The sequence below is a fragment of the Patella vulgata genome, chromosome 8 (assembly GCF_932274485.2).
Source record: "Patella vulgata chromosome 8, xgPatVulg1.2, whole genome shotgun sequence".
In the NCBI taxonomy this organism is placed as follows: Eukaryota; Metazoa; Mollusca; class Gastropoda; family Patellidae; genus Patella; species Patella vulgata.
In genome coordinates, this window is record NC_065886.2 from 17,255,205 (window position 1) to 17,279,416 (window position 24,212).

At 34.7% G+C, this 24,212-nt stretch overlaps 2 protein-coding genes across 2 annotated transcripts; both read left to right on the forward strand.

The window, feature by feature from the left end:
- Nucleotides 1–4,936, forward strand: LOC130014037 (uncharacterized). The gene is made up of 10 exons (XM_056102841.1): nt 1–101; nt 233–383; nt 602–885; nt 1,325–1,525; nt 1,705–1,843; nt 2,756–2,793; nt 3,035–3,176; nt 3,410–3,630; nt 3,965–4,129; nt 4,916–4,936. The coding sequence occupies exons 3-10, from the start codon at nt 700–702 to the stop codon at nt 4,934–4,936; spliced, it is 1,113 nt and encodes a 370-aa protein (XP_055958816.1). The 5' UTR covers nt 1–101; nt 233–383; nt 602–699.
- LOC130013975 (uncharacterized) lies at nt 4,578–23,906 on the forward strand. The gene is made up of 27 exons (XM_056102642.1): nt 4,578–4,680; nt 4,916–5,164; nt 6,702–6,916; nt 7,205–7,313; nt 7,447–7,563; nt 7,843–7,978; nt 8,422–8,596; nt 8,864–9,134; nt 9,391–9,577; nt 10,124–10,341; nt 10,862–11,094; nt 11,416–11,569; nt 11,844–12,022; nt 12,201–12,338; nt 12,537–12,702; nt 12,933–13,074; nt 13,398–13,519; nt 13,738–13,877; nt 14,094–14,241; nt 16,941–17,144; nt 17,551–17,754; nt 18,122–18,868; nt 19,086–19,298; nt 19,615–19,710; nt 20,351–20,685; nt 22,250–22,454; nt 22,735–23,906. Exons 2-27 carry the CDS (start codon nt 5,110–5,112, stop codon nt 23,010–23,012), a joined length of 5,187 nt encoding a protein of 1,728 aa, XP_055958617.1. The 5' UTR covers nt 4,578–4,680; nt 4,916–5,109; the 3' UTR covers nt 23,013–23,906.
- The last annotated feature ends 306 nt before the right edge of the window (nt 23,907–24,212 follow it).

Sequence of the window (24,212 nt, forward strand, 5' to 3'; positions counted from 1 at the left end):
ACCATTCTTGGTACCGTGGTTACCACCCACAACTAAGTGATGGAACAGAATTCTACATCAGTATTAAGGCAATTAACAAAGCTGGAAAAGAAACTGTTCAGGTTGGTGGCGCTTGTTTATGATTTTAGTACTTTAATCAAATATTGGTTTATTTTTCTGAAAAAGTTTAAAAAGTTAGAATATTTTGATAAGACTTACGTTACCCATAAAACATGTTATAATTATTTTCCAGGGATTAGGACCGATCTTAGTTCATACTATTCCCCCTACTGTTGGTGGTGAGGTACTGGTTAAATTTGAGGATGAGATATTGGAGGCCGATTGGTCAGCAGCAGTTGTATCTGATCCCGAGTCGTCGCAACTTACCTTTACAGCGGCTGTAGGTAAGTTTATGCATGAGTGCTGCCTTCGCTAAAATCCGATTTTTAAAAAAGATAATATTTTCAATTAGTAGTTAATAGTGATCGGGAATGGGGTAAAATCTGGCAACTATTCGGAATTCTACTTTGTGAATAGCAATCATAAAATTGGATTCGGATCTGAAAAACGAAAGGTTTGTTCTTTGTCATGAATATACAGAAGAAATGTATTCATTTTACAGGTAGTTCACCAGGAACCGAAGACGTGTATTCGTATTCTTCATTATCGTCTGGCGGAAGCTGCACGTTAGCTAACCCACTAACCTGTACAGCTTTTTCCATGGAGGATCTTCATTGGGATTTACATCACAACTTTACCTACTATGTATCTATAAGAGTAGAGAATATAGTAGGATTACACAGTGTGTTCACATCTAATCCATATATTCATAATACCAGAAACCCAGCCACGGGAGTTGTATTTGAAGTTATTCTACCTGATGAGGCAGTTGATTTTGGAATTAATGTAAGCTTTTTCATATATGTTTACGGCGGACTCGTTTGCAAGACGCATGTGCATCCATTTCTAAGGAACAGATAGTTTAATGCACATAATTTTGTGTTAACTGTTTTCAACAGTTGGCGGTATTGTGACAGTGTGGTAGCTTCGTTAAAATTAAATATAATATCGAATCATGTTTGGTAACTTGGACCATTACTCTTCCCATACATTGCAACCTACATAGCTAGTTAAAGAAACCGTCTAGTCTTTGGTCATACTCGATCATTTACTTTTGTAGCAGCGTGTATTCAAAATCCACTAAACTGATATTACAAAATACTATTCCGTCTTATGGTAAACATTTGCGCTGGTATTGATAACAGTACCTAACATAGGCTTTCATCTGCGGTTTTATTTCTCTATTGGAACACATTTGTTTATAATTATATAATGTTCCCTTTAGGAGTTAGAAGACAGTAATTTTCAACTATCAACCAGTAAATTAAAAGCAAGATGGTTTGGGTTTGAATCTGATGATATGGCCGAGCATGTGACTTACAGTATTGGTGTTGGCTCTCAACCACTCGTTATTGATATAAAAGATGAAAACGTTGGCAGTAAGACACAGCATACGTTTCTCGGGCTTAATTTACAGCTGCACAAGGTAGGTAGGATATTTTAATGTAACAATTGTATACAGACGCTACAAGATACACGTTTGTCAGAAAAACCTCCTTATTGCTCTAGATGCCTCATGTTAAGACCCGTTCACAAATAAAGAAATCTACATTTGTATGTATTAGTAATATATTCTGTCAATATTATTATTGTTACTATTTTTAGACTTACTTTGTAACGGTAACAGCTAGGAGTGACGCCGGAACAACAAAGGCGTCGTCTAATGGTATCACTATAGTTCAGAAAAATGTTAACCTGAATAATGAAGTTCAGATAAAAGATGGCTCTGATTGTCAGCAAAAGGGTAAATTAATAAACAGCCTTATTCATAACTATAGTGTTTACGAATAAAGATTACCTCACAACCACATTTTTAACAAATATGCATAACCTCGTAAATACTGTATTAATGATTAAAGTAGCTAAGTCTCTAACTCAATATCATCCAAAATTTTCGACATTGAAAACACGATTTATTTGTCGGGTTAAATCAACATTGATGTTGTGATCTTACTGGGAAAAAATGGCCTTCTGATATCCAATATTTAAAGACAAAATAAACATTTTACAATTGGTACACGAATCTTGTACCATAATGCGTTTCAGCGCTATTTGTAATAAGGGAATTGAAAACCGAGGCTAGGCATATTCCACAGGTCATGTCAAACGGTGACGCTATATTCTTATCTGGAGAGCATGCCCAATAAATACTATCGGCGTAGACTGGAATAACCAGACGCTAGAGATTGAAATTCGATTGAGAATACTGGCGTATTTCGCCGAACCTAACTGATTAGAAATTACAGTAAAAATAGAAACGATTTAATGTAAATCAATTTATATACATTCGTATTACATTATTGTATGCGTTGCGACCCATTTGTGTCAATTTCTAGGTCCCAAATATTAGCGACTTAGCTCCTTTAAATTCAGATTACCTCGTAGATATAAACATTTGCCATCAACTATATATCAGCTTATAAAACCAATAGTTGATGTAGGCCGGCAGCAAGGGTCACATTTATATCCCTTGTATTTGATATTAAGTACTACTGAAAATGTACAATGCATGATCATAATATGGCTATAAAGCTATTATACTCCTAATTGAAATCCGAGTTCCACAGTTGATAATTATTTCAAATAAAACATAACATTATTTTCCTATCCTTATACCATATTACTTTCTTACATTTTATAATAATATCAAACATAGAAAAACTATCATGGCTACCAAACCACCATTCACAAAAGGTAAACTATTTTCCTAATAATTAGTAAGCTAAGAATAGTACAATATTTATTTTATTAGCGTTTTAATTCTAAATTTTAAAATTATGTTCATGAAAAATACATTACATGTATTGAACTGATACTGGAGGTATTAATAGTGATACAATGTAGTTATTGGTGTTGTCAGTTTTCAAATATTTATCTATAAAACCTTCAATTAAGAACACTTTAAGAATATACGCCATTTTTCTTTCTGACACAGAATTCAAGCTCAGATTGTGAGTCGGATATTGACTATCAAATATCAACATCTTATTACATGGCACATTGGACAATATCAAATGCATATAAACATATGTATCCTGATATTAAATGGACGCTACAAATGAGACAGAAAAACACAGGTAAATGTTTGAATTACTTTGAAATAAATGAATATAATGCATTAGTGCGGTTGTTGATTATAGCATTTTGATATATTTATAATTAGAAAAAAATAGAATCTCTAGAGAAGTAGCGTCCAATTGTTTAAATTTACATAAATTGTATGGTTGATAAAAATAAAGAAGGTTACTCAGCAAACTGATATTAGAGTGTAATTATTTTTATTATTAAATTATTATTCATTGTTTAACAGAGGATATATGGTACAATGTAGAAGATAAGAATTTTCTATCAAATTCTGGTCGAATCTTCCAACCAGTAGTATTAGATTATTGTAAAACATATAGAAGTAGTGTGAGGTTCTGTTCGGGTGAAGTTTGTTCTCAACCTGTAGTCAGTAATGGTGTAACAGTGTTGAGCGAACCTGATATGCCACATATAGATATACTCCACAAACAGATGCAAAGTTCCCAGGTAAATCAAATATAAATAATATAATCCAACTAATTAAAATGATTTCTTTGTATCTGTCTAATATTTATGCATAATCAAATATTTAATTTGCAGCGCACTATAGTAATAGTTGCTGGCCGAATGCTAACAAAATCACCCAGATAACAACTTAACGTTAATATACCGTTAATAACACCTTGATGAGCACAACGACGTCATGCAACCTAACGAGGTAGCCATACAATTAACCCAGCATGAACCTAAAATCCTTCAATGAGCTACTAAATGTAACCTGATATGAAAGTTTGTTTTAATATAATACGGTTATCATTTCATTTTTTATTCCATATCCCAGTTAGATGTTAGCTTGACTTACAAGAGTAATACCGAAGATAAAGTGTGTTCTGTGGAGTCTACCATAGATCAATATATGTGGAGTATAACAGATAATAAACACAATAGTCATTTATTTACTAAATGGAGCAAAGTAAACAATGTACAGAAAATCAGTGAGACAATGGTAAGAATTTAAATTCTAAGATTGTCTGCATGCTTTTATAAATCTGTTACAGCGGTATACATTATGAAAATGCCTTAAAACGTAATCTTGATTACAGATTTTAGGCAAACCCATAGAAAGAAAGAACAAAATATGTAACTGTGTTAGGGGTGTTGTCCGTCCCCAAAGCTATCAATGCACAACAACAAAATGTATCGGTTTTTTTAGAAATAGTACGTGCACCACAAAAAAGGTTGCGTTGAAGGAAAATCATCTGTGTGGTATTTCATTTCAACAGGATATCTATGTAACTACGCGAACCTGTTTTCAAAATTGTGTCATAAAGACAAACTATTTCATGGAAAATTATTGTATTTCCTAGATTCAGTTTAGCATTAATTTAGATGGTGAAATTGATTTTAGTGAATGTAGAAGATTGGCTGTAAGAATATTTAATAAAGCTGGTTTATCAACAATAATATCGTCGGATATTAAAAACTGTTCAGCTGTAGATCCAGTATTAATTATACCGGCTATCGTTATAGATGCTATAGGACAGCCACTAAATAACGGTGAGTACTTTTTGAATGTAAATTGGAATTGAAATAAAAGCGCGCAAGCCCCCCCCCCCCCCAAAAAAAAACAACACACATACGCTCCCACACACACCCACATCCACACACACACGCACGCACACCCACACACGCACACGTAGAGAGGTTTGAAAGATCCATGGATTATGACGTCTCCATCTTTTTATGTGTAGCGTTTGAAGAATTTGAAGATGTTGTTTGTTTTGTATTTCAGATCCTAACACAAATGAACTAGGAACGTCAATTTCTCTGGATCAGAACGCAGTCTGGTCTAAACCAGATGTGGACTATACACCTTATAAAAATATTATATCGGCTGTGTGGCCCACCTTAAGACATAGAAACTATACTTGGGGTTTACTGGAAGATCAAGCCTTATCTATTGTAACACATTTTACTCGACCGAAGATGACGATAAGAGATCCTTGTTCACATCCAGATGTTATACAGTGTGGACAAACCGGTGAGGGAGTTTCGGTCATCTTCAAATGTCATATAGGCTTCATTCCATTGATTCCTTGCACTAGTTCCTTACGCCCTTCTTCAAGGCTGGCCTACCATAATGCTTTATTGTGTGGTCTACCACAGCGGCAGCTGCAGAAAATCCAATATGTTCAGAATGCTTCAGCTCGACTCATCACTGGAACAAGGCAAAGGGATCACATTAAAGCTGAACTCCGATTACAAAACTACAGAAATAATCAAATAAAAAAAAATAACACCCTAAATAATCGCCATACTTGTTTTCAAGTTGTAGAACAATCATGGACAATTGTACGGCGTACAAAAACAAGAGGCATGCCACGCCCACATCCAGTTCACGCCTTGTCAGCCACACTGTCCACATCCGGCTAGCAATATTTCAGCTGACTGATTGACGTTTTTTCACTAACAGTTTACTGAAAGTATTATTGCTACCTAATTATTATATCTGATCAGGTACATATTATTTTACTAATAAATAAGTAAACCACGGTATACTTTTCCTCTAAAAATCTACCAACACCAACCAAATCTATGTAGTTGACATAACATCAAGGGACATAACTACTTCACAAGATGGTGAATATTTTGAGGTGAAAACATATTTCTTTGATGGAGAGAACAACAGTTTTATTGCTGCTTTGGATATATTTTGGAACGGTAATACTAGACTTTATAATACTAGAAATTATTTGGTGTTTCCACGCTGTTATACAAAACATTTCAAGAAATTAGAAAAAAATTGTTTGTGTTGGTAGATTTGTTATTGTTTGGGGTAGCGTAAGGCAGTTTTTCTCATATTTTTTAGAGCAAAAGTACACCGTGGTTTACTTTTTTTGTCTAATTAGTAAAATAATATGTACGTGATCAAAACATAATAATTGTCTAGCAATAATATTTTCAGTAAACTGATAGTGAAAAAAACGTCAATCAGTCAGCTGAAATATTGCTAGCCGGATGTGGACAGTGTGGTTGACAAGGCATGAACTGGGTGTGGGCGTGGCCTGCCTCTTGTTTTTGTACGCCGTACAATCGTTCATGATTTTTCTACAACTTGAAAACAAGTATGGCGATTATTTAGGGTGTAAAATTGTTTTTTATTTGATTATTACTGTAGTTTTGTAATCGGAGTTCAGCTTTAAACCAACATTAATACCCTCCATTGGTAACACATAAATCGGCGAATCATTTTCAATATACTGTTAATGAATTTTAAAGCACTCGACATTTAAGCACCACAATGCATAAAAGATCTACTCATTCCATATGAATCCAGTAGAACCCTAATATCACAGAACAAGTCATTATTAGTAATTCCTGCTATCAAACTTGAACACACTAAACGATCTTTTCATTCTGCAGCACCTTTCTCTGGAATTGTCTACTATACAAATTCTGTGTTGATTGATGGATTGATTGATTGATCGACAAAAAGAACACTCACTTTGCAGGATACTTCATTGACGTTATCATTAAGACTTCAATTTCACCGCATTTATTTTTATTTCTTTTCACAGAAAAGGAATACATCAATGTATTAAATCCAAATATTTTAAAACATGGAAGACGGTATTATATCTGTATCCGTGCTGATGCTGCTGTCGCTGGTTATGAAAAATGGACGGAAGATTTGGAAGAAGTAAACGCTTGTAGTGATGGAGTAACTGTTGATTTGACTCCACCAAATGGTGGTCGGGTTTGGGTGGAGAACTTGAAAGATTTTAAATATCAAGTAATATTTCTATATAAATATTGTCGAATCCCGTTGTCGCGATCCCAGTATACTCGAACACATATAAGATTTGATATGTCATTCATTCCTTGTAATTCCCTGTTAGCCCGATTAATAGTGTTTCGGTATAATGGTTCGATCCTCGGACAATATGCTATATAGCTATCTGTTGTTTCTAGTATTTGATTAATCTTACCTTTTCCATTATACAATTCGTAATGTATAGAAATATATATATTTTTATTGCGTAGAGGTAGTTGTATATATATAACCAATATATTATTTCAGTCATCCGACAGTGATGTAGCTGTTTACTGGGATAGCTTTCTTGACGTAGAAGAAAATGGTGGAAAAACTGTTCATCCAAGTGGAATATCAAAATATCATTTATATATCGGTATGGTTACAGTTTTTCAAAGATGCGACAGTGATCGCTGAATCAACAAGTTAAAAGTGAACGAACATACCTTATTGTCAATCTGTAAATATGCTGTTCTTTACATTCTGTAAATTTTCTTTTACTTATAAAGGTTCTATAGAGGGAGGTGAAGATATTGTAACTAAACATAACGTTGGTTTGATTAATCATAAAATATTCCACCATCTTTCTTTACAAAATGGCCACACTTATTACGTCACTGTAGAAGGTAAGTATAAATTCAATTTTTCTGTTTACAAAAAATGTATAATTTAAATAAAAGCAAATAGAAATCATTAAATTAAATTTGTTAATCATGTATTACATTCGTGTAATTAATTGTAAATCTACACACCCCGATCGTCTATGCAAAATGAATTGATTTCTATTGCCCGCTTGGCAAAATTGCTCGTTCGTTAGTATACACCCATTTCTTTTATCCGTTGGTTCCATAAGCTGGCGCCACTATTGCTTGTTAAGTGTTAATATTGTTTTCTTTTATTTTCAGCAATTGATTTTGTAAACAGAACAAAAACCGTTTCATCAGAAGGTTTCATAATTGATAATAGTCCACCAGAAACTACATCTAAACCTATACAATTTACTAATACATATATACAGTCAAATGATGTATTGTCTGCGTGGTATGTTTATATAGAATCTAGTGTTAGTAAACAAAACACAATGGAAGCCATTAACCCCAGCGAAAGTATTTGAAAACCGGTGTTTCTGAAGGCGTGAAATAGTAAGCCTACCTCGACACGTGCACGATACCTTTTATCATTTATAGCTAAATGAATCGATGCTTTGGACTTCGATTTCAGAAGGTCGTCGCATTCGCTAAGACGGGTGGCCTGGCAAAGAACGGTCTAGTCGTTTGGGTGTAATGAAACATCTAAGTTCCTTGTAAACGTAAAAGAACAGAATGCCTCGGTTTCGATCCCATGTATAAGATCCCTTGGCAGTTGAAAGTTCACCCTCATAGCACACTGCATGTTTGTAAATAATGTATTAAAGTGTCTGTGCCATTTTATTTGATTTATTGACAATTGAAGTGCATCATCCCTTTTATATGATATATTTACAGTTGGGGCGGATCATTTAAAGACACCGAAAGCGGTATAAGTCAGTATCGGTGGGCAATAGGTACTAGACCAGGTCATGAAAACATTAGGGGATATATGATAACAGATAATGATTGTGATGAAGCGAATTTAGAACAAAAATTACAAGATGGACACGTTTATTACGTCACAGTTCAGGTATATCTCTTTAATGAATTATGGTTGATGTAACTGTAGATAAAGTGGGAACAAACCAAGAGAATGGTCATATGGTTTTCAATTTACATTGTGCTTTATTATTTATCCCTTTATTATTTCAAAGAAATTGATGCTAATCTTTTAGACGGTTTGCTATAACTGACGAAATTTCCAATAGAAAAGTTTTCAAATTCATGCTACATGCTTCTTATCTTTGTATTCTATATACCAAATTTAAAATAACTCTTGTCTATTGTGATGTTTCAGGCCATTAATGGTGCAGGGTTATCTACTACATTAATATCTCATCCAGTGACAGTAGACACAACTCCTCCTACCACAGGACATGTCATCGATATTCTTAATACAAACTATACCGGAGATGACGTAGATTATATAACTAACGAATCACCACTTTCTGTTAGATGGCAAGGATTTCATGATCCCCATTCATCAATGCAATACTATACTGTTAAAGTTGGTACCTGTGATGATTGTGATGACATAATTCCAGAAATCAAAACAGGAATATCTACACGTAAGGAAAATATTATTACAAACTACAATCTGTCATAGAACTATTAATAAATATTCCCAAGAAGAGGTAGTTAAGTTTTATTGTAAAAATAAGGTCTAGTTTCGTTAAAATAAATTTGGTAGGTGTTCTAATAAATTTTAACAACCGATACATATTTCAGATAGTAGTTAAGTTTTATTGTAAAAATATAAGCTATTCTCTTTAAAATAAATTAGGTATATGTCCTTATAAATGTTAAAACCGATACATATTTCAGATTTTACCTTTCCACCGTCCAAATTGACTCCTGGAACAAAATATATCACCACGGTAACAGGGTGCAATATGGCGGACATGTGTACGTCGGCCATTTCTGATGGTGTAATAATTGACGTGACACCACCGGACGTGGGAAGAGTTTTAGATGGAACGAAAGATTTAGATGTAGAATTCCAAGCAACCAGGTAATTGAAACAGGATTATCAAGTCTGTTTAGTTTTCCGTTTTCAGAGCAAACTATAAAATAGACATGAGGATCCACGAATATGATTGGATCACGGTTATCGAGTCTCCTCAGCTGTGGGACCGCTGCAGTAGATATTGTCTTAGAAGGCATTTAACAATAACCCATTTTTATACGCCCACATGGAGATGTAGTCGTATATTGCCATCTCGCCCGTCCGTCCGTTCACAATTTCTTCTGAACACTCTACAGACTACCTTTAATCATCTGATTGTTTTAAAATTGATATTATATGTATACATTATTGATATGAAGAATCCTATTTAATTTGAATAATTTCCGGTAATGCAACCCTTGTCGACCGGGCGATTTAGCTGGCAACCTATCTTAATTAGATGATTGACATTCATAAAGCGGTTCTCGGCAGCTAGTATAGGGTTATATAAGAGTGTTGCAATTATTATCGTCCAGAATCAGATTCTACTACTGAATAAGTTAACATAATGTGTTATGTGCAACTTTTTAAGGATTATCATCCTGGTTTCAGAAACTTTGTTGGTGCCAAATGGCATGGGTTTAAAGATGCACAATCTGGTATAGCGAGATATGAATGGAGAGTAGGAACAACCATTGGAGGCGAAGAGTTACTTAGCCCTCAAATTTTACCAGTGGTCGAACTGACCTTTCAATCTAATTTACCTGATAATAAACTATTGCCTACTGATACTAGAATTTATATTACTGTTAGATGTTACAATAAAGCAGGTATGACTCAAATTATTTTAATGACCCTAATGATACTTACAAAAACAATAATATAAGTTATATCGTATTTGAACAAGCATTGCTGTTGTGGGCCCAATGTATAAATTCGCAATATGCTATAACCGGTTTTAGGGACGTCTCGGTTGATGTATAAGTAGTAAAAGGGGTCCTACACGACATATTCTCCCTTTCTAAAATTGGTTAGAGTTATCACCCCTTTGTGGGCAAGAATATAGAAACATGGGGGCCATGTCCTTTAGACATGGCTTCATTATAGACGAATCGACATCTTTCTTTTGTAAAAGGGGTCCTTCACGAACTATTCCCCCTTTCTAAAATTGGTTAGAGTTATCACTCCTTTGTGGGCAAGAATATAGAAACATGGGGGCCATGTCCTTTAGACGAATCGACATCTTTCTTTTGTAAAATTGTATAGGATTTATATTATATTTATATCATCATCGTTTGTATTATTTGTGCATTTCACAGCCACCACCGTACCTAGATTTTATATTATTAGGTTTATATAGCGAAGTTACATCAAATGGTTTTAAAATCGATACAACATTACCAATAGTGGTACAAAGGGCAGTTCCTGTCTCAACGTTTAGTTCTATTTTACCTTCAACTACCATATCAAAATCTAGTATTAAAATTGAATGGAAGTTTACTGATGATGAATCAGATATAGAAAGACAATACATTTCTATTTCACCTCATTTATTGGGAGATTTCAATTCTTCAGCTATGGAGGTACGTCCTAACATTAATTTTAAACATGTTTTGTTTTTCGGATATGGAGGTAAGTCCTTACATTAATTTTAAACATACTTTGTTTTTTAAAAAAATGAAACAGAAAATAGCATGCCTATAATGAATTCAGTAATTAAAAGAAAAATAAAGTGGCAATACGAGGATGTCCAACTGACAGTGCCGGGGTAAAATTGTATAGTTGGATATATTACTATTTTAAAAATGCAGTCGTATTACGGGTTTGACTAATGAACGGTGAAAATTAATTGTATAGTTGGAATACTTTTAATTTTAGAGACTATATTACTGTTTTTGTTTCAGATTCCTAGTGTGGTAACAGAGTTTACGTTTTCTGGTCTAGTTCTACACGACGGTAGTAAATATAAAGTTAAAGTGATTGGTTGTAATTTAGCTGGTTTGTGTCAGTCGAGTGTTACAGATGATATAACAATTGATTCTACATCACCTACCAGAGGTACGTGTATTCTTTCTGTGGATGGTTTTGGTTATGATTATGGTTGCATTATATCTGAACAACGTGCGTGATATCTGATTACTAATTCTCGATCTAAATAAATTTAAATGCACTAGAAATCTGACAATTTTAATTTATTATTATTTATTATTATTATTATTTGTTTTCCACTCGAAAATGAATAAGTAATCTGATAATTATAAAGAATTAAAGTTTTACCAGCATACAAACTGCGCATCTTCTCCAATGAAATATTTTGTGAATGTTATTTCAGGTATGTTTGCTATTGATACTGACCACGCCGCTAACTTAAACAGAGATAGGAATAACTGGAACCACTGGTCTACTACGTCTATTAAGTTAGCATGGTTGGGATTTGCCGATCTGCATACTGGTATAACCGAGTATAAAGTCAGTGTAGGAACAAAACCTTTCTTTACTGATCTCAACCAGGTAAGTATCTCTGATTACGGTAATATTTCGTATTCTTGAGAATAATACAATTTTGGAGTAAATTTGCTGCATTCAAACACCCCAATAAAATGCATGGCTTCGATCCTCAATTAAGCTTAGGTAATATGACATATTTTCTTTACTTCACGAAATTCTTTCTGATAAAATATTTTAACAGGGCGATCGACAAACCACGTTTCAACATGTGGCTGGAGATAATTTTAATGACGAAGGAATGGTACAATCAGTTACAATAACTACCAAGACACTACATATGGGCAATTCTGTTTTCATATCTGTATGGGCTGTTAACGGGGTAATTATTTGCTATTTAATCATTTTCTAGTATATCATATGTACTACAGTAGAACATGAGAAATTACACATCTAAATCGGGTGTATCAGGCTTTGGCAAAATTGACACTTCAGCATCCGTGTCTATTAACCACGAATATGTTTTAATTCTAATTGTGTTATTGTGTTACATATCATCTCACTTTTATTTTTGACATAGGTTGGATTAAAAAGTCAGCCTGCTCATTCTGAGTTTGAACTTGTAGAAGGAGGAATGTTAGATTTAGTCAGGCGATGTCAACCGTATAATTGTCTTGGACATTGTGTTTGTGCTGCACAAGACAAAACATGTTCAGATGCTGAAAACTGTAGTGACATCTCAACAGGTATATATCTATCAACTTTATTAAAATTATTTATATTATTTAATTAATTCTTTGTGAACTTTTCTGCTATGTTTACCGTCACATTCGCCACAGTAATGGCTAACTGTGTTTAGTCTACCTTAAATAATTTCAGATCTAATATGCCACACTATTCCTGATTTTTCTATGTTTTTGTATATGTTATGCTATCCGCCATGTGATTAATTTCTTATTTATAATCATCCTTGCAGGGAATCCAAATAACATTATCCAAGTTACTGACATGAATAATTTGATGTCATCTGATGCTGCACAGACTTACTACACATCGTCTAATAATTTTCTAGCTGCCAGATGGAGCATAATAAACCTACAAGGTATCTCTCCTATAAGGTAAATTAAACTTAGATAAATTAAATATCTTTAATAAACCAACAATATCTCTCATCTATAAGGTAAATTAAACCCCTTTAAAAAAAAACAATGTCTCTCGTCTATAAGGTAAACTAAACCTATTTAATAACCCGATGATGATGGATGTTTAAGACTAAAGTGCGTGTAAAAAAGGCGTGTGGTTGTGGCAAAAATATCATACAATTTTGCCGCAGGCCCACTAGATCTTGAGGCCCTAAGCTTCAGCCTGCCAAGACCATTTTGGTTCATTATTAACTACATAGCAATTACCAGGAATTCAAACTCAGCATATGATATTGTAGATATGAATGCAGTGCCGGACATTCCGGTGAAAATTCCCCCAGTGGAATATATGATACTGATACAGAAAGAACATGGTTTGATGTTGGTGAAAATACCGAAACTATAATTACTGTACCTACAGGTATACCCTTCAAAATTGTTATTCATTTCTTTCAAGAAACAATCAGTAATAATTTATATTTATGTATCAATACATTCAACTATAAACATCGAAACATACGTATAAAGCTCTATAAACAAAAATCTTCTTGCTTGTAAATGTGTGTCACAGGGATATCCTTTAGGTCCCCTTGTTTTTCTAGTACATGTAATTTCGCAATACTATTTTATGTATTCCAGCTAAAGTTTTAGATAAGTCTATAACATATAGTGTATTTGTGAGGGTATGGTATAATACAAATCAATATGCGGTATTTAAGTCTCCTGGTATTACACCACTGACGTCTGCTCCGAGTGTCAGTCACGTAGCGGGAGCTGCTGTAAGTAGATAGAAATAAGTTAAAGACACCAAACTATTTAATTATATCGACTAATGTTTTCCCGTTTTGATTAACCTATAAGTAGATAGAAATAAGTTAAAAACACCAAACTATTTAATTATATCGACTAATGTTTTCCCGTTTTGATTAATCTATTTTAAATAGAACTATTTATTTGATTTTGTGATATAACATATTTCTCTATTTTTTATCCAGATAAAAGAATTAGAAACTATATCAAGTGTTAACGATATAGATTACCAAACATCCAGCAATCAGATTATTGTTGGTTGGAAGAATAAATTTAGAGGAGGAATTCATGGATTCGATTATTTTAAGCCTTACATAAGCACATATCCGCAAGGTGGGTTTTAATACTAACATTATTACATTGAATAACATTTTCTAACCAGAATGCTTAACAGAAACATTTATAGGACATTTTTTAATCGGCCCCGCCCAATCTCATTATCTAGTATAGTAAGTCTTAAAGATCTATACTCTTCAAAAAAGTAGGGGATATTCAGAAACAATACAAAACTGCGGAAATGCACTGCTGTTTTTATTAGAGGTAACCAGTGTATGTTAATAACAGGCCGATAGCCTACACATGAACATAAACAGTTCATATGGGCAGCTTACCTGACAGCCCCATTTCACTCGCAAAGAGATACACCGTCAAAAGTGAATATAGACGTTTTTGATTTTTGTCTTAATAATGAGTAATTGCTCCACCAATCCTCAGACATTCAGCAATTCGTCGTGGCATGATCCTAATCAACCGTCCAATCACGATTTGGGACAATCTGTCCCACTCCTCTGGCAGTGCCACGGCCAATTCTTGCAGTGTTGTCGGTTGTCGTCTCCCGATCAAATTAAACGTGATGTACTAAACAGTAAATCTTATGCAAGAACCCATAGGAAAGCAAACATGGATAGATAAACCAGCACGCGGTAGTTTTTATCAACCCTTTGACAATGAACCCCTCCCACGTGTATCGCGCTATTGCGTGTCGCATGTGCAGCTCAGTGGTTCTGTTGGGGCGATAAGTTCTTCATCTGTGAACATACTCTCAAAGCATGTCAAGTGTCTATGACTATTTATCAATCATATCACGGCCTGCATAGGTATTTGCATTTCAATATCCCCTATTTTTAAGAGTATATTATATAACAGTTAAATCTTGCTATTGCAAATCTTTCCGGGGGCCTTAAATGCATTTATTCACATGAAAAGCCTGTATTCAACCACCTAGATAATCTGAATATGATGATTTGAAGTACGATAATCGAGACATTGTTTATTATCGTAACAATGGCAGCAATAAAATTCGAGACCACTCTATTCTTAGCAAAACCGCAAACACTGATAACTTACCCCAGAATAGAGAATTTTGACTGAAATTTTCAATATAATCGCCTTTTCATTATCTATACTATTCAAAAAAAGTAGGGGATATTTGATTTTTAAGTGTTATTAAAGTCACCTAATGAAACTGACGAAGAAACAAATGACAAAATGAAATGAAGTTCACATTCATCGATTTATTCCAAATGATCGTTAGACTAAGTAAGGCACAGACTGACCATTATAAGGGTAAAATGATACCCGGGGTCAAACAGCAAAGTTACCACAGCATCACAACCAAGTCAGTAACGGGTAAATCCTCCTCTGTTTGCCAAACAAGCATTGATCCGACGTGGCATACTCCTAATGAGACGTCTAAGGTCATTTTGGTCCAGATTGTCCCATTCCTGTTGCAACGCAGCAGCAAGTTCTTGGACATTGGCAGGACGTTGTTGACGTTGACGTAACCTCTGTCCAAGCATGTCCCAGACATGCTCGATGGGGGAGAGGTCGGGACTCAGTGCTGGCCAAGGTAATGTGGTGATGTTCTGTTGTTGGAGGTAACCTGTAACGATCCTGGCCCTGTGACATCTTGCGTTGTCATCCTGGAAGATGAAACGGCGGCCATGACGTCGTGCGAACGGCACAACATGGACTGCCAAGATGTTGTCCCGGTAGTACTGGCCTGTAACACGCCCTGCAACAACATGTAAAGCCGTTCTTCCAGCAACAGTGATGCCTCCCCACACCATAACAGAACCACCCCCAAATCGATCATGTCTGATGACGTTAACGTCTTGGAAGCGCTCGTTTCGACGACGCCACACCCTCCTACGTCTGTCCAAAAAATCAACAGTGAACCTTGACTCATCTGAAAACATCACATTGCTCCAGCGTCGATTATCCCAGTGTTGACGATCCCTACACCAACGACGTCTTGCCTGAATGTGATGATCTCTCAAACAAGGGATCACGCGAGGACGTCGGGCGCGAAGGTGACCCCTATGCAGTCGATTCCGAATCGTCTGGCCACTCACTCTCACACCAGTGTCTGTTTGAAGACGAGCGCTGATCTGATTTGCTGTGATGACACGATTTCTCAAGGCCAAGGTACGGATAAATCGATCTTGGGCTTGAGTTGTCGCCCTTGGTCGACCTGAGCGTGGTCTGTCCTGTACAGATTGTGTATCACGGTATCTGGACCATAGCCTGCTTATGACAGACTGAGAAACATTCATCGTCCGCGCCACAACCGCCTGTGTTGTGCCGATCTGTAGCATGCCAAGGGCACGTAACCTTTCATTTTGGGTAAGCCGACGCATATCAAAATTTGTTTTCTGGTCACTAAAACAATTAAACTGATGTTTCCACCCTGGAATTCAATGCCACAATGACTGTAACATTCAAAGTCAGAGTCGTGCAAATCTTGGGTTGGACCCCCATGATGATCCCAAGCATCACCTGCATTCCATGCGGTAGCTATTGGTGCGTTTGGGCGTCACATGTAACTGGAAATGTTTCTTCTGTTAGGTTCTATAGTGACTTTTTTCGTAGTCATTTGCATATTTTAGTATTATGCCCCCAAAATCAAATATCCCCTACTTTTTTTGAATAGTATATTTTGAAACCATTATAGCGAGTACTGTTAGCTCTTTATCTTTATCATCTTTAATAATGTAATCAATAGCGGTCTTGGTTTTTTCTCTGAAATATAGGCCACAACGTTCATCAGTCATCTACAAGAGTACCTGGAAATACTAGTATCTATACAGCTACTAATCTAAATCTACAAGAGAATAGAGAATATTATAGTACTGTACTAGCTTATAATAAAGCAGGATTATTGAGCTGGGCCAATAGTGATGGAATATTAATAGACAATACAACTCCCACTTCCGGTATTATACATGATGGTAATGGTAAGTGATCTATTGAAATTATTGAATATAGGGTACCCCCCCCCCCCCCAATTACTTGAACTAATTCTGTGTACGATCATTCTCCAAAGTGTCAGTTATTTTTGTCGCTTTGCATAAAAGTCGTGATCTTTCCAAGTAGAAGAATTACAATTTGTGAGTTCTGTTGTTTTTGTTTTGGTTTTTTTTTCGTTTTTTTTTTTTTGGGGGGGGGGGGTGGAGGTGCGTGTGTGTGTGTGTGTGCGTGTGTGTGTGTGGGGGGGGGGGCACATTATACTTATTTAGCCGATTTTAATTTTTTAAAATCTGGTACGTATTTTCATGATATTTCGCAAAGAAATTTCCAGCTTTTTATAAACAACCATGATAAATTGGCGGATATGGTCTCTTATTAATTCAAATTTTACAGATATCTATGATAAAGATTACCAATACTCTACAACAGTTATATCCTTATCATGGTATGGTTTTACTGATAGTGGTACTGGTATAGTGAAATATTACTGGTGTATTGGTACTGATATTAGTACTACAGATTGTAATATACACGACTGGAAGAATGTAGGATTAAATACTAGAGTGTCTGTAAACCTAACCTCACCTTTAAATCATGGTAGGCATTCTAAAGTTTCCATATTAATTGAATAAAATCTCAATTTCCACCAGATATAGATTGAAATGATTAAATAAAAATCCTTTCATTATCGTGACATTATATATACTACAGTAGGGATATATCACTCGTCATATTTTCGTCTTGCCTAGACACGCGCGATACTGGTCCTCTATTGTAGTATAGTGGACAAGATATCTCTTTAACTGTCTGAGGAAAGAGTCTGCTCAAATATAATATACCTCAAGGCCACCCCATAACGCCTCACGCCATCTCTTGCAAAATAAATGGGTTTCTGAATTTTATGTTTCCAAATGTGATCTATTGTCACTATAACAAATACGACATTTCTATTTTATTTTTATAGGTATGAAAATTTATAATAAAGTGTATGCTGTAGATGGGAGTGGGTTAAAATCTGATGTAGCAGTGTCTGATGGTACTACAATTGATACCACGCCCCCAGTACCGGTTGATATAGATTATATTGGAGAAAATCTCATCGCCAATCCATCATTTGAAGAAGGCGTGACAGAATCAAATAAGGAATGTGATGACCAACCACCAGCTCCTTGGTATATTGACTCCACCTCGTGTATTAAAATCATCCAACCACCACCTTCCGTTTCAAAAGAGGGTGGAGCCTATATTAAAGTGAAAGGCCATATTCAACAAACAGTTTTTGATTTAAACACCCAAAGTTCTTACCATGTTATAGTACATGTTGGATATCCACATGATGTTAGCATTGAGCATCACAACGTGGAAGGTTTCGTGCAATTCGGACAAGAAACTCACACTTTCAGCCTTGACCCAGAACGATGCCAGGGGATATGTGACATCGACCAACAGCCATTAATATTATGGAATAAATTTACTTATGTATTCCATCCAAGAGAAGCAAGAGAAGTAATAAGAATTGGTACAAGTAAATTACATATGATATTAGCTGTAGATGATGTATATGTACAACAAGTTAATTATATAGATATAACACGTGATTCTAATCATTTAATACATCATACAGTGTTTAGACCTTATTGGTCATCTCTTCATCTTACCTGGCATTTTAAAGATGATCAAAGTCCTATTACAGATTATCAATGGGCACTAGGTGAGTTTAGTTTGAATACGTGTACTACTATATGTAAATATATCAGTGACTATAATTAAGTAATACAATAGTGTTTAAATCATGTAGGTATTTAGTTATAGCAATAGATTTCCTGTTTTCATAGATTTTATTTAGAAACCAACTTGATTTTAGTATCAAATAATATATTGGAAAATTTGGCAACAGTTTTCAACCAAAACAATCATATTAATTTCAGGAACCGTGAAAGATGGAAACCAGATTCGGGCATTCACAAGTGTTGGCAGAAATCAGCAAGCTACAGCATCTGGTCTAAATTTAGCCCATAATACATTACTTTACTTGACGGTGATGTCAACCAATGGCGCCGGACTAACAACTGTCAGCCAATCAGAGAGTATTGTTGTCGATATGACTCCGCCAATAATATCAGAGATAAACGATGGTATAGGTAAGAAATTAAATGTTTATTGTGAGGTACTTTAATGGAAAAATATTATTGCCCACCACAATGAAAAATCAGCTATTTAAATAAAATTGAAAGAAGCCTATGTTATTATCAGAATGGTTATCAACACCAAGTTCAGGGTTAAAACTTGGTTATTACATGACAGTTTTTTACTGTTTACTAAGCCAGTCACAGTTAACATTGATCAAAACCACATAACCTTTGTCATCAGAACTCTGAAGGACGAATTCGCATCAACTCGAGTGTTTCTTGTTTGTCTTTCTCTTTTGTTGATTTAAATATGTTTTGATCATTTTAGAGGATGATGTAAATTTCCAGCTAACCAAACTCATATCAGTTAACTGGAAAGTAGGAGATCTAGAATCAGGAGTAGAATATTGTCAATGGGCTATAGGTAATACCTCAGTATTTTTAACGTTGTAATAACGTAATTTGTTAATCGGTTATAGACAAGATTCCCCCGTAGCCCACTGTATGGGCGAATGCCCGTCTTTATTAGCCCACCCAATGTAGAACAGTAGGACGTTAAATTCAATTTCATTTTGCATTACAACATATAACAAATACCGTATCTCTATGTATGTAACATAAGTTGACGGTTGACTGTAATTATTGTTAATTTCTACAACATACAATCTACTATTTGTATCAACAAGAGAACATGTAGGCAGGGGAGGATCCAGGCATTTTTGCAGCAGGGAGTTTGCCAGCTTCCTGAGACAATGTATCTCCCCCCACCCCCACCTCATGGTCTCTATCATCATTTGGGCGTATATACATATACATTCAGCTTTTTAAACAGAGAAATTCAACACCTCGTTTGACGTCAATTTTTATTATGAATTAATACAATGACATTGTGATTCAATTTCATGGATGCAAAGCATTAATTGTGATATCACATAATGTTTATATCATTATCTCGTGCTTTAAGTGCCCATCCTGTCCCACATCTGACGATAAAGGATAAAGCACACGGCTTCTGGTAGGTTATTTAATTATTCACACGTTGATTCATTTGTTTTACATACTAGGTTCAACGCACGGCGGTGTTGATATACAGCCATTTACTCCTGTACCAGATAAACAATCATTTGCTCAAGTAGAACTCAGTGTTGATCAAATACAGAACTCTAAACTAGTTTATTCTACTGTAAGATGTTATAATAAAGCTGGGTTACCAACTACAGCTACTACTGATGGCGTTCTGGTTATAATCAAAATGGCTGCCAAAGCGGACGGTCAGATCGCTATTCATCAAGATGGAGTATCTGCATATACGGTGAAGGGTGATTGTTATCCATTGACTAATAGTTTACGATTAAAATGGGATTTAGAAAATACCAGAATTGGTACCAAGTCTATACAGGTATTCAATTTTTAAGAAAATGAGAAATTCCAGACAAATGGACTTTTAATCTTATCTGTGTACATTTGAACGCCAAGAATTAGCAGTGTCTTTTTTCATAATAAAACGAGTTAGTGTTTCGGTTTAGAATAATAATAATAATAATAATAATAATAAAACCTTTATTTAATGAGGCAACGTATTTAGTTTGCAAAAAAAAACTAATCTTCCATAGGTCCCTCCTAAACTACAAAGACATATATACATGTAATATCAGGATAAATTTAAAATCATTAGAAATGCAATAGCATTTTAAAGTGGGAAGTTTGATAAGTCACTCCCAAACTACAAAACATATACATTATACAAGTAGAATATAGGAAGAACACTATAATTACACACAAAATAAAATAGAATGCAGTTGCAAGTTAAAAATAATAAGTATGTCATCAGTTGAATATTATGGTTCCTTCAGTGTGCAAAATAAATGAGTTTTCAGTTTAATCTTAAAATTTTCAACATTTTTACACATCTTTATATCAAAAGGCAGATTGTTCCATAAAAGACATGCAGAATAATGAAAAGTACGTTTCATGGATTCCGTTTTGCATTTTTGAAGAAAAAGAGATTTACTGGTCTGTGAACGGAGTAAGATATCCGTTTTGGAAACAAGAGATTTTTCAATAAAATGGAAATTTAGATAAAGTGGAGTATTAAATGTAATAATTTTGAATGATAAGACAATTTTATTGTAAAGAATCCTCTGTGTAAGGGTAAGCCAACCGAGTTTAGTAAATAAAGAGGTGGACGGAGTTTCAATCGGTGCATCAAGAATAGCTCTTGCTGCCCTCTTTTGTAATTTTAAAAGAATGTCTAATCTACTTTTGGTAGCATTTCCCCAAATAATAGAGCAATAATCAAATATTGGTAGTATGTAACTGTTATAAAACAAAATTCTTGTCTCGTAAGATAAATGATCTTTTATCTTATTTAGGAGAAATATTTTTGATGCAAGTTTTTTAGACATATCTGCTATCTGTGCTTCCCAATTAAGGTCTTGGTCAATTTGAATTCCAAGTAATTTTGCGGTAGTAACCGTCTCAAATTTCTCACCATGGAGTGATAAAGTTAGGTTTTTTTGATTTCTTTTGTGTTTTGTTGAAATCACCCTGACTGAAAAACTGATCAGCAGTGAATATTAGCCAGGCTGCTACATCGATGCTGCTTAATGAGCCCCACAGATTAACTTTTTTTGTTCTGCAAATGAAATTGTTGAACATCTGTTTTAAGCATTAGAAAAATAAATAAAGGTTTTGAAAAATATGTCATATTTAGTGTAAATGTCTTATGTAAACAATGCACGCACCATTGAGCCAATGATTGACGCCGTGTGATGTGACGTCAGGTGTTAAAAGCAGTCATCTTTTACAGAGTTATTAGAAGACTTTCGTAATCATCTGTGAAACAGACTGCCTGACTGGCAGGAAACCTTTTAAAATAAACTTAAACCAAATATGAGACATGTCATCTTTACACGGCTTATATTGGTTGTTACAAGTATTAGATTTATGTATTCTATTACCAGGTATCGGTGTATGGTCCAGGTTATAATTTAGATAAAGAAGTTCGAGTTACAGAGATTAGTTATAACCAGGCTAAATTAAGAAGTTTATCACTACAACCTAACTCTAACTATAATGTTAGTGTTTCTACTATTAATGTATTAGGAAGACAAGACAATTCTTTATCAGCAGTAATAGCATCTGTAGCACAACCTCCTATTTTACAAGGTTTGTATGAGTCATTCTGCCAATAGAAAAATTTCAAATCTGATCTATGATGTGTAAAATTATCCACGGCTTACAAAAATTCTTTACTTTTTTATTGGATTATGTCAGAAATTGGATTTCGTTTGAGCATCTTTAATTTCGTTTATGAAGTGGAGTTCGAAAAAACTTTAGTGCAACTATTCAGCTGTAAATTTGCAACGATAGCGCATTTAACCGGATGTTTTGGCCCTGTTTTTAGAAATATGCACATTTTCTTAATATTATTTGACTGATATTTCAGCGGATTCAAAATTACTAATTGCAAGATCATTTGATGGTAAATCAATGAAAATGTCATGGAGAGATTTATTTACGTCCACGTGGAAGAACCTGTATTATGAAGTCAGTTTAGGAACTTCGCCGGGAGGAGCGGACGTTATACAATGGCAAGAGACAAAAGTTGCTTCCCTTACCATCGAGATGCCTGATATATCGAAGTTACCAAGAATATATTTAACAATAACAGCTGTGGACCCCTGCGGTCTTTTCCTACATTATAATCATACTATTGTATTTTAACATACTGAAATTATTAATTCCAAATATCTTTGTAGATTTTACAATATTACCTATACAAATATCATCCTGTTGCCAATCTTTATAATTTGTTCCGACATTTTAGTTATATAATAGATATATAAATATTAAACCCCGCGGTGTTTCCCGCCATTATACTTAATACAGCAAGAATATTCAATGTTGGATATAGTAGATCTTTATAATTCTTTCCTATATTATAATTATAGTGGCTGCTGTAAGTAGTATTCCTATATTATGATTAGATATATTACAGTGCAGGTTAGTATTTCCTATCTAATTAGGGGCGGTCTAGAATAGTTCTGCGGTTGTCCACCGGGTTTTAAGCGTTTTATGTCGCTTCTTGGGGTACTTGTTATAAATTTCCATTTGACGTAATTAGAAAATACAGTTGCATCGGAGATGTTCGAGTTCGGCCGTATGTAAAATTTAAGACAAAGCTTCTATTCCATCGCTGATTGTATCAATTCATAGCGATTTGTTTACACATTGTAAGTATTCAAGGATTTTCTATAATTTATCGCGTGTAAGGTTTTTTTTTTGGAATTTGATAGAATAAATTGCATCTTATTTTTTTCCTCAGAAATAATATATTGATAATCACGGGACAAAAATGTAAGTATCTATTTAAAAGGTATATATTTACTGCATTCCTGACCTATTTTGAAATTTCTTCCTTGTTCTTTCAGTTTAGCTTGTTTAACAGAGCGTTTGCACTGGGCATAACCCTCATCCACGTGCTGTATTATTTGGCCTAATTATGTTGGATTGTTGCTCAAAATAAACTGAAACCTATCCTCTTTTATTTGTGTCAAACATGTCATGTGGTTGTATGTGCTGATTTATTTTATTGGATGTATAAAAAGCTTAAGCCAGTGTTGTGTTTTGGTCCACATAGTAAACTAAGATTCAATCTTTAGAAACATAAATTGAATTGTGTAAATATTACCAATCATTAATAACACATCAGGTGAATCAAATTCAATATTTTATTTTGGCCAAATCTAAAGAAGATTAGCCCCTCATAACATCTATGTAGGTTAATAAAATTTGCCTGGCTCGCTAACCTGGAGGTCGGGTGTTCGATCCCTGCATTGGCCGAGAAAGTTCATCTGGATTTTCCGACGTGGTTTCCCTTGTCAGTGGTGCAGGACGGAGGGCCTCACAAGGACAGCTGTCTAG

What these genes read in the sequence shown, in the direction of transcription:
- LOC130014037 (XM_056102841.1), top strand. Translation starts at nt 700, where the DNA reads ATGGAGGATCTTCATTGGGATTTACATCACAACTTTACCTACTATGTA. An exon ending in TTAATTTACAGCTGCACAAG is followed by an intron (nt 1,526 to 1,704) that starts GTAGGTAGGATA and finishes TACTATTTTTAG; the next exon opens with ACTTACTTTGTAACGGTAAC. An exon ending in CTCTGATTGTCAGCAAAAGG is followed by an intron (nt 1,844 to 2,755) that starts GTAAATTAATAA and finishes TATCAAACATAG; the next exon opens with AAAAACTATCATGGCTACCA.
- LOC130013975 (XM_056102642.1), top strand. Translation starts at nt 5,110, where the DNA reads ATGACGATAAGAGATCCTTGTTCACATCCAGATGTTATACAGTGTGGA. An exon ending in TTTATTACGTCACAGTTCAG is followed by an intron (nt 8,597 to 8,863) that starts GTATATCTCTTT and finishes GTGATGTTTCAG; the next exon opens with GCCATTAATGGTGCAGGGTT. An exon ending in CAAAACAGGAATATCTACAC is followed by an intron (nt 9,135 to 9,390) that starts GTAAGGAAAATA and finishes TACATATTTCAG; the next exon opens with ATTTTACCTTTCCACCGTCC.